Source organism: Scatophagus argus, chromosome 15 (assembly GCF_020382885.2).
Source record: "Scatophagus argus isolate fScaArg1 chromosome 15, fScaArg1.pri, whole genome shotgun sequence".
In the NCBI taxonomy this organism is placed as follows: domain Eukaryota; kingdom Metazoa; phylum Chordata; class Actinopteri; family Scatophagidae; genus Scatophagus; species Scatophagus argus.
Genome location: NC_058507.1, coordinates 7150378 through 7161380, shown reverse-complemented (window position 1 = coordinate 7161380; position 11003 = coordinate 7150378). Strand labels below are relative to the sequence as shown.

Below are 11003 nucleotides of genomic sequence, written 5' to 3'. Positions count from 1 at the left end.
AATTCTGGGACAGGATACAAGAAAATGTGAAACCGCACTATGGTTACTGTTAATGTCCTGAAGGGGTAGAGTCAGAGTTCAGACCAAATCTAGTCTAGAATTTATGGCAGGACTTGGAAATTGCTGTTGCAATCTTGCAAAGCAGACAAATAATAAAACTGCTGACTTTAATTAATCAGATGTGATTCAAAATTGTAGAGCAATTGACATAAACAACAAGGGCACTGTAAACCTGTGATATCTTTTCAACAGCTCCGAATCAACTGATTCGAAGGGCAACAGTCTTCCTGCACGAAGGTAAACAACAACCACATTCACACCAAGTGCTTCACAATTACTCAGTTGTCTTTGGAGAATTATCCGAAAGGCACAGTGACACTGTAATTCAATTGTAGCGTAATTAAGTGGCCGCCAGTGAGTAACAAAACAGAGTTTGAACAGACAGCGAAAAACTGACTCACCTTTCACATCACTCATGTATGTGAAAACATCTGTATTTGCAGATGGGGCCTTTAAAAAGTCCTGAACCCTTTCTTTAAATGCTTTGTTCAGAATGTGGCTTCACCAGTACCCTCATACCTTCTGACAAACTGGCAACCACTTCATTCATAGCTATGAGCTCATTAAAATGGACTGTGACTCCGTCTGTATTTTATTGGGCTGACTATTTTACACGTCAGTGTGTGTCAGAAATGTCTATGTTGTCATTATCCTGCATTACAAACACTTAACTCTCTTTCACACTGTCTGCATAACTGAAAAAATATTTTTTTTTTAAATGAATAATAAAGTGGGAAATATAAAATGTTATCCGTTTATAAAAATGTATCAACTTCGCTAACTTTCCCTTTGGTGCAAGGGTCACTGAATTCTTCATGGCATTAACACTGATTGATTATCACACTGAGACATTGCAGCTTTGTTATGTAAATACAGTGCACATGACAAAAGGAGAACAGAAAACGGTGTATTCAAGATTATTTTAATATTATTAATATGTATACTTTAGGCTTTAGAAATATAACTATCAATGACAAAACTTCCACTGGAGTAATGGTAGTTTGCTTAGGCCCCCATCAAATCAATTAATTACAATATACACATTATGATACAGAGCAGATTTGAATCTGAAATTATATTAAAATAAATGCTCAATAGATAAAGGTTTTAATAGTTTTTATCATTTTCTTCACCTACTGTATTAGCCATCTGTGAGTTCTGAGCACACCCAAAAATGTAAAGCCATTTTCTTCTAATAAACTAATTTAAGTGCAAACATTTTTTTTTCTTTAAAAAGACTATGATTGCAGCGTCCAGCTTTATAGACTCAGATTTCAAGACTGAGGATGTTAAAGCCAAGTGCAACAAGGCAGTCCTCAACCCTCTTTTTTTTGTTCCATTAGTAAAAAAAAAAACCAAACAAACAAAACAAACAACAACAATAACTAACAAAATCAGTGCAAAGTCATAATGGGGAGATTCTACTCAAGAAAAGACAGAAGTGGTAGGTGAATGTGTATGGATGCAAAATTTTCAGATGCTCACGCACTTGGTCATAAAAGGATAGTTCACCCAAAGTCATATTTTAGTCAGTAACCCTGAAGACTGGGCTACAACACAGTTTAAAAGGAGGAGGGACATGGATTATGAAAATTAAATGAACTATCCCTTTAATCTCAAGCCACAATTGTCTGGTTTGCATCTAACAAAGCCAAAGCTTTATTTCCAAAAAGGGACAACAGTCTGATGAGATTTGACAAGAAACAAAGATTGAATTTTAAAACTCTAAAATGTGTTAAAACTCCAGAGAACAATAGCACATTAGCACAATAGTCCACCATTGCACCACAGCTTTTCTTGCTTCATTCCTCCACTAGGTCAAGTGAGTGATAAACCAAAAGAACAGAAAAGCCATTAACAAAATCGGGGGGTGGGGAGGGAGGGGAGGGGTATCAAAGTAAAGGAAAACTTGCAATGCTTGCAGGGTGAAGAGCAGCATCAGACTCTGGGTTGCAGGGTTCTTTAGCAGCAGAAATATTGTGGCTATACTACTGTTCCACTGGGAGAGCTGGCTTGGTTTTGGGATGACAATAAACCCTGGAAAAAGGAAAACAAGGAGATTTGCATTGGGAAAGTTCACATACTGTAGCAAAAAAAAAAAATAAATAAAAAAAAAAGAATAAAAATAAAAAAAAAATCAAGCAACAGATAGCTCATTAAAATTAGCCTCTAGCCGCTTCTTTTCATATCCCGGCCCTCTGAATTTAATTAAAAAGCCTGTGCACAGCAGTCAAAAGTGGGCGATGAGCTTACAGTGTAACACTAATGATGTCTTCGAGAGGTTTGCTTGATCAAGGCACTTCTAAGGTACATGGCCAGATTTTATTATCATTTTTTTTAAAAAACAGGGCAAACTTACCAAACTGCTAAATCTTATACTGTTATTGCACTTGCTATTACACAATCACATCTGTTTTCTTTTTAACTTCTTCTTCGTTACTGAATATAATTGCACTGCAATTATATTTTTGCACTGATTTTTTTACTTATTTCTTACATTTGATAATATTTCAATGGTATCTTTGTCTCTGGCATTTGTTAAATCTCTGTTTCTGGTTTAAACAGACTTGAAACAATCTCTCTGGACTAACTAGCCTTCAGACTGCCTGTACGTTCCAGGCGCAGACGTTTATGTGCCTCGTTCTAGCAAAATCTCTCAAAACACACAGACAAAAGGGAAGTATACAAGGGTGTATACACACATTAAGCTGTAAGCATGTGAGAAACTGCAGAGACTCACTGTGCAGGTACAGAGCCATTTGCATAAAAGCTGAAATGTGAGTGTATGCAGATGACTTCTGAGCTATGCTGCTGTGCATTGTGAGATGATTATGATGAACCAATGAACACGCTTCATATGGATTAATGTCTTCTTTCCCCTCACAGTTCTACATAGGAAATCCTCCTTATCAGAATGTATTATATAACCAGACTGGAATATTTTCATAGCATTGGTTATATTTGAAACTTGGGCATAAATAGGTCACTGGAAAGCAAATGTACATTAAACAAAGTCTGATATGTTACTTGCCTGCCTGCAGAGAGTGACAATCTGACTATAAAAGATAAAAATTGTTTTCCAAATGTCCATAATTAATTTTATTCTTTCAGAATAAGTCTTGATTTTTTTTTTTTACTTACAGCCCACCACCTGATTTTAGGACAGCTAAAAAATTGTCATATCACTTCAACTTCCCCCCACATTTCCTACATTAAAAAGAACTTACCACTTTGCCTGGCCTTGCCCATGTGCAAATAAATCCCTCCTGACAAGCAGTCACTAAACAGTCCTCTAAAAATATGAGTACAGTCAGTCTCTCGTGTGCTATCTTTTTACAGATGAGGGGCTCAAGGAGGGGCACATCCTCCATGCGCGGACACAGCAGAGTGCCCAGAGTCTTAGCAGGGTCTGTTTTGGTTTTTGTCAGCATGTTGAGCTTGTCGCTGCTCTTGCTGCTGATGTGGCCCATGCTGTGATTGCGTTTGTGGTCCTTGTCGTGGTGGCGCTCCTTCCGATCATGGAGTGACAGTGTGGCGAACTTACTCACACCTGTAGCGATGGCACTGTCCATAATACCACTGCCGATGCCACCGCCACCACCACTCCCAGCCTTGTTGGTATTGTTTGCAGTTGTTGTGGTGCCGGCTGAATGGGGTAGGCTGTTGGAGCGTGGTAATGTAGTAGAGAGGGAGTTAATGCCAGGAGTATTGGCACCACTGTTGTTTCCATTAGTAGTGTTACTAGAGGTGTTAGTGATTATTGTAGCACCCGCAGGGGGGCTGGTAGCATTCATCACGTTAGTGTGTGTTCGTGTCCGTGAAAGCGGAAGATGGGGAAAAAGGATGTCCTCAGTGAGGTCCCATAGGCACAGCTGAGTGTCCTGGCCCACTGAGCCAAACCGGTATGTGACACTAACAGGCCGGCTGTCTGTGGAGTTGCGCTTGGAGAGTCGAGACTGCGTGCTGTTGGCCCGGTCTCGTCCAAAGTGGATCATCTGATCCTGGAAGTCCTCATCGCTGCCACTGAACTCCATTGGGTCACTTTCTTCCACGCTGGTGGTGTAGTGGTCAAACGCCACCACACTCACCCATGACTTGTGCCCATGACCTCGGGCGATGACTCTGCAGTCCAAGAACGACCACACAGTCACTAGATCGTCCTCTCCACCTGCAACTATGTACTTTCCATCAGGGCTCCAGCACACACACAACAAGCCACCAAAGTAGCTCTTCATGGTGCCGTGAAGCTCAACCGCATCAAAGTTGAAGACTCGCAGGAAGCCATCTTGGCTAACACAGGCTAGGAACTTCCCATCTGGAGAGAAGGCAAACTCATTCAGAGCCCCCTCACCCACTGTCCATTTAAGGAGGGGATTTCGCGTAGATTTACTCTTACAAGTGTGTACAGAGTAGTTCTCTCCCTGTTTAAGCAGCTGGTAGTGTGGTGCTGTGGTACCACAAGTATGCTCCACGTTGTACAGGTACATATTCCCACTGGCATGAGAGACCAGGAACAGGCTCTCAGAGCCTGGCACCCATTTCACACATGTTACTCTAGACTTGTCTATTAGTCTCTGGCAGAAGAGGAGGAGGGTTGAGTTTTGAAAGGCAGATGGGAAATGGGAGAATGGAGGGAGAAGGGGAAAAAAATTATGTCAGTCATAGTCATAGATTACTTGGTAATATTCTGTTTAAAGGCATAGAAAACACAAAAAACATTAAATCCTTTGAACACATTGAAATTTTTGTCATTCAGATGCTTTAAATACTGTACATTAATAGGCAGAAGAGTTAAATACAAGGGTACATTAAAAAAATGGCATTACGGCTAAAGAGAAACACCGATATAGTATTTATCTTGGTGAGATTATGTTTATTCAGTCCAAATTGGGAGTTGCAGATTAATTAATGGTTCCCCTGGAGGTCACAGGTTCATTCATTCCCATGGGATTCACCCACAAATATCAGAAACAAATATGCAGATGATTTTCTTACAATAGAGCTGTAGATAAACAGGACTATCAACAAAAGGGGGAAAAATGAACTACCACTTCTGGTTTTTCCTCTACTAACCAGTTCCTGCTACTTGAGGAAAAACTTCTGTCACAGAACTCTTAGTAATAATCTACTGAGACCTACCTCCTCATTGAAGAGCTTGCTTGTTTCCTTCTTGATAGGGTCAATGAGTTGTACCTGTCCTGCTGAGAAACCCACCAGCAAGGACACACTCTCTGCCGTGGCTGTGAGGTGGTTGAAGTCATGACAGGTGGGCTGCGTTCCCTTGTAGATGCGCTTGTCTATGGGCTTGCTCAGGTCAGCAGCCTGAAGACAAAAAGCAGGAACACACATGAAGTGAGTGCAGTAACCTTTAAATAACAAAAATTATTTCATGCAACAATAGCCCTTGTGGCATGACAAGGGTAAAAAATGTCTGAGTGTGCAGTTATTTTTTTTTTTCTGTGCTTCATCTCAAATGCACTGACACTGAATTTAGAGAAGCTGGGACAAAGTGTTCTTAAATCAAATGTCTTGCAACCAAAGAATACAAGAAGTGACATCTGGGCAAAAGATAGTTCTGGATGTATGAACTAAGCAACACTTTAAATGGCTGACAGTCACTCAGCAAAAATCAGGAAGAAGTATATAAAGATGCATTTCCTCTGCAGTTAGATAGATGATAGCATTCATACAGTATGGTGTACAGTTTGTTTTTGATGCTGGTGAAACAGTGTTTTACTGCTCCAAACAAATACCCAAGGCATATACTGTAGGTAACCAGTATGACTGTTCCATTTGTTAATGATTTACAGTTTACACTTGTAGAAAGGAAAATTCTGAGTGTCAGATTCAGATGATGACTCAATGGTTCCTCCATTACTGTTAGAGGTGACCTTACATGTTTCTGTCTCAACTTAGAGAGAGAAAATGTCAAACCAATACTTAAAGTGGCTAAGGATATATAGGTACAAGATATTACATATTTCATGAGCTGCTGGATCTGTGACCTGCTGGCTGGATAATCTTACGAGTTTTGCTTTAAACCTGTGGCCAAGTGACTGCTCCAGAAGAACAAATCAGATAAGTAAAACTGACAGTCTCTTACAGTTGCACTTTGGAAATGAGACAAATAATTAAAGTGGTGTATCATGAACACTCTCTTTACTAAAGTTCAGCCTTGAGCCAATTTGATGCTGTCTTGCACTGCAATGATGACACACGGTGTCGATGACATGGTTATGGCAAAAGGCTATGACACACTGCCTCGAGTTAGAGTCAGCTGATTTCACAGACTTCTGTCCCACGCAATTACAGACTGTGTACTTGTACTTTACCTTACCAGAATATATGCCATGTCTACTTAATGCCTGCATTTGTCTACAAGCAAAGCAAGTCGGGTGTGTTGATCAGGTCATAGATTTTGCCCAGACACATTGCAAAGCTAAGAGCTAAGTGCATCAGATCAGAGCATGACGGCCGCTATTGGCATGTCAGTCAAATGACCGTCCATACTCAGCATCACTATGATCTGCCGACAACTGTCAGTCAAAAGGCGTCGACAGGTGTTAGGGGTGGCGACGGTGAACTGTCACTGCCACCAGAAACTGCAACCGCTACACCAGCAAAGACAACTCCGACTACTTAAATCAAATCAAAAAGGCCGAGTTTACCCTTTTCTTCGTTACACAACCCCACAGCCGCTTCTACTCCGCAAAACTAAAACAGAGTGACGAACTGGGGGTGGAATTTAGCCCCTGGCCTCGGAGTAGCCGCTGGTTTGCTAACGATGGCCAGTGGCGTTCTCCTGCTAACTAGTAGGCTAGCTTCATTACAGCTTTAAGCTAACTAGCTGTGAGCTAATTTCAAAGTCAAGCACCTGCCAGAGTTACTTAATACAGCCAACACAAGCCTGAAGTTCAGCAACAGCCCGCACAGCAGAGATGTTCTTCTAAAGATGCAATATCACGAATTTCCGCTGACATTAGCCGCGTTAGCACGCTACCTTTCTAACGCCTTTGTAGATGTAGAAGTAGAGCTCACGGCCCACATTGAAACAGATCCTGTCGCCGTTGCCCGACTGGTCGTTGACGTTCACGAAGGAGACCTTGACGGGGTTGGAGCCTTGCGAGTTGAAAGGCACCCTGTTAGGACGGCTGTATTCGGAGTGAGTGAGGAGTTTGTAGACGCCTTCCCGGGTGGTGAACTGAGTTTTAATTTCGTTCATCTCCTTCCCTCCTCCCTCCGCCGCCATCTTTGAAATTAACATTCATCCCTTTCCCCCAGGCCGGATCTTACGCACGGAAGGGAGCAGGCCGTGGAGCGAGCATTCCGACTCTCCCGTTCCCCCCAATGGTTCACCGGGGAACTGGTGGAGGAGGATACGATTGTCGTTATTTTAGAGTAAGTTGTCACAGCCTTGTACTTCACCAAAATATTGCAGCGTTACAGCAGTTTGAAACCATGTGTAACAAATAGTGCATTTAAGAAAACTGAAGAGAAGGGCAGACCTTCACGTACATAACTACAGGTTTTATAAATGTTGAACCAAACGTTTGACATAACTTTGAGGTCATTTGGCTTGAAATTATCCCTCGTTTGACCTGTACAGTTTAAATACGTTTAAAAAAAAATACTTGTAAACGACTTTCAAGGTGGTCAGGAAGAAAAGGGCTTAAAAGCTTAAGCTGTGCGGAATCAGCGAGTTCAATATGAGCTTTATTTTGAAAAAGAAAAATCACCGGACGTATTATTTTGTTAAGATTTGCAATTAGCAAACTTGAGCTCATGTGCATGACATGCTGTTTTGCCGTGTGCAGACTGCTTACCTGTGGCTACACTTGGCTGCATCATATCAAAGACACCTGGCACTCTGCTGCTTAATTACCAGTTTACCCGACCATACAACTAAACAAATATTTAACTTTATCGTGGCCAAAACAAGTTACACGCGCCATATGTCATGGCATATAGGAGAAGAAGACAACTCGCGCTGCCAGGTATCAATACTTTTCATATGAAAGTATTATATATACATTTTGAAGTATTTGTTTTGTTGGACAGCGTATTCTGGCACTGCTTGAATAAGTTAGAAATTTGTGAACTGATTTGGGTTTTTTTTACATTTTTAAACAAAAATGTGTATTTATTTTGAAAGTGTATCATTAAACTACAAATTCATGTTTTATTTTTCCATTTAGACCAAAATGATAGGCATGCACCCAACAACGTGGACCAGCTTGCTTTCAAATACATGGTGAGATTAACTGTTCACATTTCATCAATACACAGAGAGTTTTCTGGCCTCTTACCAAAATCAAAAATAAATTGCATTTAATTTATGTCTTGCTTTGACATAATGATGCAGACTTTAGTGTGCTCTGTATTCTGTCAGGAGATGTGTAAAGTGGAATCCAGCACAGATTCTGACTCCGAGATCAGTCCAAGATGGTCAGACACCAGCACTATGGTATTTCTGAATGTGAACAACATTATAAATGGCTTAAAATTAGACTACATCCAGTCGCTGGACATTTTCCTGTGAATGAATTTTGTTTTACAATGAGATCAAATTGACTTTCTTTCACATATACAATACATATATTCTTAAGTTTCCATTTGATATAATTTTAGCAGGGCATATTGGAAATAGACTCCAGCATGCATTGAGCTTTTGAATTTACAAATTAACTGCTGTCTTGATGCAGAAGTCACCATAATTCTCGTTAAGCAGGGATGCGTGAGCAGTGCACCAGAAAATGGGACTTTCAGGCAGACGTTGCCATTAACTCGCAAGCCTGCAGGAAGGCATGGCTGTCAGTCTTTGGTGAGAATTCTCCTTTAAGCCATCAGTCTGCTGCAAAAGCATCTTGCTGTTCTCTGTGTTCATGAATGAATGAATGCATGCGTGCTCATGATTGTAGTTTTTGGACCCATATGACGGAAGCTCTGAGGATTCTGATGAGTCAAACGTCGACGTGGGCGTTTCCAGCAGGCGAGCAAGGCAGCAGGGAAAAGGTGGAGGAGGCTGTCGGTTCTCGGGCAGGAGCAGAAGATATATCATTCACCACCCTGCATCCTTCAGAGAAGTGTTGAAAAATGGGATGAGGGATTCTGTGACAGAGCAGCAACCTCTTTTGGGTGTCCAGATGAAATGTGGGAGTGACTCTGATCTGTGGGTCTGTGACCTTGACATTCTGCCTTCCCACAATGACAGGGGTGATTGTAGAGATCTTAAAGAGGAAATGTCCAATGATTCAACAATGCACGCCCAAACTATGGACATAGATATAGATTACCAACACGATGATTCCGGTGTGCATGATGCAAGATCTTCCACACCTCAAGCACCTGGATGTGTAACCCCAGTGGAAGGGATTAGGTACCGGATGTTGGATAGCTCCTCTGAGAGATCCCCCAGTCCCTGTAACCCCAGATCTCTTTACAAGAGAAAGCTGGGTTTCCCCGGAGCCGAAGCAGTGGAGCTGGGGCAAAGAAAAAAGCAGTGTATCGTCAACATGGAGGACGAACACGAGCGACAGGCAGGGGGGTCGGCATCTGAACCGTGTTAGAACCCTGTAACCACAGACTGAAGTACTGCAGTCATCATCAGTGTGTTAAATGGCTTAAGGTAGAATGAAATACTGTAAATAGTTTCTTGGCAATGCACTTTGTTTACTCATATAAAGAGAGCTGAGGGTTTGTTTTTCTGTCTCCAGTTGTTTTGAGCATCTCACAAGTGTCGCATGTTGTTCTGATTGACATTATGATTTTTGTTTTAAGTATATACACACAGTGACCTGAGGCTCCACAATAGGTCAATGTACCGCCTATGCACTGACAGTGAAAAAACTGCACTTTTTCCCATGGACCAATAAAAGAAAAAACATCCATTAAAAAACCCAAAACATAATACTGTTTTTATTGCTGACATAAACTAAATATCAGCTGGATGGTAAAATATTAATACCTCTTGATTTTGATGATAAAGATTTATGGATCCTTCAGCTACAGCTCCATTGAATTTTAGCAGAAAGCTTAAAATTGACATAAATCTCCATCAGCTTCAAATGTTTTAAAGCCATTCCTGTGTGGCTTTGGCTTTGTCTTTGGGATCTTCTCACCTAAAAATCAATCTTGAAAAACAATAGTTTTCTTGTAAACCGCAGTACTGTGGGTTTATTAATGAACTGACAATAAATTGAGTCAGTATAGTATTTTTATTTTTAAAACGGGGACAAATTAAAAATGCATATATTAGCCAGTTTCCTTCAGTGTTGAAGAATGAACAACTTGATGTGCTCCACCCTTTTCCTGCAGATGACAAGCAGAATCTGATGTCCAAATGTTCATTTCTTGGACATATTCCTAGGCATGACAAGAGTTGTGTAACTTGTTTTTGTCATTAATAGTTTGCGGATTTATGCAGTTTCATTTCCTCCTAAAGTATTGTTTTCACTTGCAAAACTATAAGATCATAAAAGGTTGTTTGTCATGAAGCTTTGATGGAGGGCAGGAACTCCGGTTCAGTACACAATTAATGTCCGACAGTGTGTTCTCATTCTCAGGTTCTTCATCACCATGTCCAGAGGTCAGGATATAATCCAGACTAAAGTTCATATGAAAGCCATTGGGCCCATTGTGTGAAACTGTCTACTACTCTAATTAATAGAAGAGTGGGATACCGTTGGCCGAAGTGTCTTTCACAATCACAAGTGTAATCTATTCTGCCCAATATTAATCACATGTCAGTTTCATTTATCATGAAACTTTTATCACCTCTCTTTTGTCTTGTCAGTGATTTTGTAATTGACTTCAGGAGAACAAGAGACTGATTTACATAGAACACAGTACTGACAATCAGGAACTTTCCATACGATCAAGTCGCACAAACAATGCAAACCCAAACCCCATTTTTTCAGACTTCAAACCAAACATTTACCAGAATA

General features: G+C 40.8%; 2 protein-coding genes across 9 annotated transcripts; one reads left to right on the top strand and one right to left on the bottom strand.

The window, feature by feature from the left end:
- Nucleotides 1-968: 968 nt before the first annotated feature.
- Nucleotides 969-8045, bottom strand: wdr20a (WD repeat domain 20a). 2 transcript variants are annotated; one of them, XM_046411935.1, is made up of 5 exons: nt 7742-7859; nt 7061-7423; nt 5200-5382; nt 3288-4634; nt 969-2097 (listed from the first exon to the last, which is right to left on the bottom strand). In XM_046411935.1, exons 2-5 carry the CDS (start codon nt 7322-7324, stop codon nt 2044-2046), a joined length of 1848 nt encoding a protein of 615 aa, XP_046267891.1. In that variant the 5' UTR covers nt 7325-7423; nt 7742-7859; the 3' UTR covers nt 969-2043. The 2 variants fall into 2 exon arrangements, with proteins under 2 accessions (XP_046267891.1, XP_046267892.1); XM_046411936.1 differs by lacking the exons at nt 7061-7423; nt 7742-7859 and adding an exon at nt 7884-8045.
- LOC124071434 lies at nt 7321-9958 on the top strand. 7 transcript variants are annotated; one of them, XM_046411956.1, is made up of 5 exons: nt 7321-7458; nt 8256-8311; nt 8453-8524; nt 8786-8881; nt 8979-9958. In XM_046411956.1, the coding sequence occupies exons 2-5, from the start codon at nt 8309-8311 to the stop codon at nt 9624-9626; spliced, it is 819 nt and encodes a 272-aa protein (XP_046267912.1). In that variant the 5' UTR covers nt 7321-7458; nt 8256-8308; the 3' UTR covers nt 9627-9958. The 7 variants fall into 7 exon arrangements, with proteins under 7 accessions (XP_046267912.1, XP_046267910.1, XP_046267909.1 ...); XM_046411954.1 differs by having other exon boundaries at nt 8450-8524; nt 8789-8881; XM_046411953.1 differs by having other exon boundaries at nt 8450-8524.
- The last annotated feature ends 1045 nt before the right edge of the window (nt 9959-11003 follow it).

Coding starts and splice junctions, on each gene's coding strand:
- wdr20a (XM_046411935.1), bottom strand. CDS start 7,324: ATGTTAATTTCAAAGATGGCGGCGGAGGGAGGAGGGAAGGAGATGAAC. Junction 5,383..7,060: donor TCTACAAAGGCGTTAGAAAG/GTAGCGTGCTAA, acceptor TTTTGTCTTCAG/GCTGCTGACCTGAGCAAGCC. Junction 4,635..5,199: donor GCAAGCTCTTCAATGAGGAG/GTAGGTCTCAGT, acceptor CTCTTCTGCCAG/AGACTAATAGACAAGTCTAG.
- LOC124071434 (XM_046411949.1), top strand. CDS start 8,018: ATGGCATATAGGAGAAGAAGACAACTCGCGCTGCCAG. Junction 8,055..8,255: donor AAGACAACTCGCGCTGCCAG/GTATCAATACTT, acceptor TTTTCCATTTAG/ACCAAAATGATAGGCATGCA. Junction 8,525..8,785: donor GGTCAGACACCAGCACTATG/GTATTTCTGAAT, acceptor ATTCTCGTTAAG/CAGGGATGCGTGAGCAGTGC.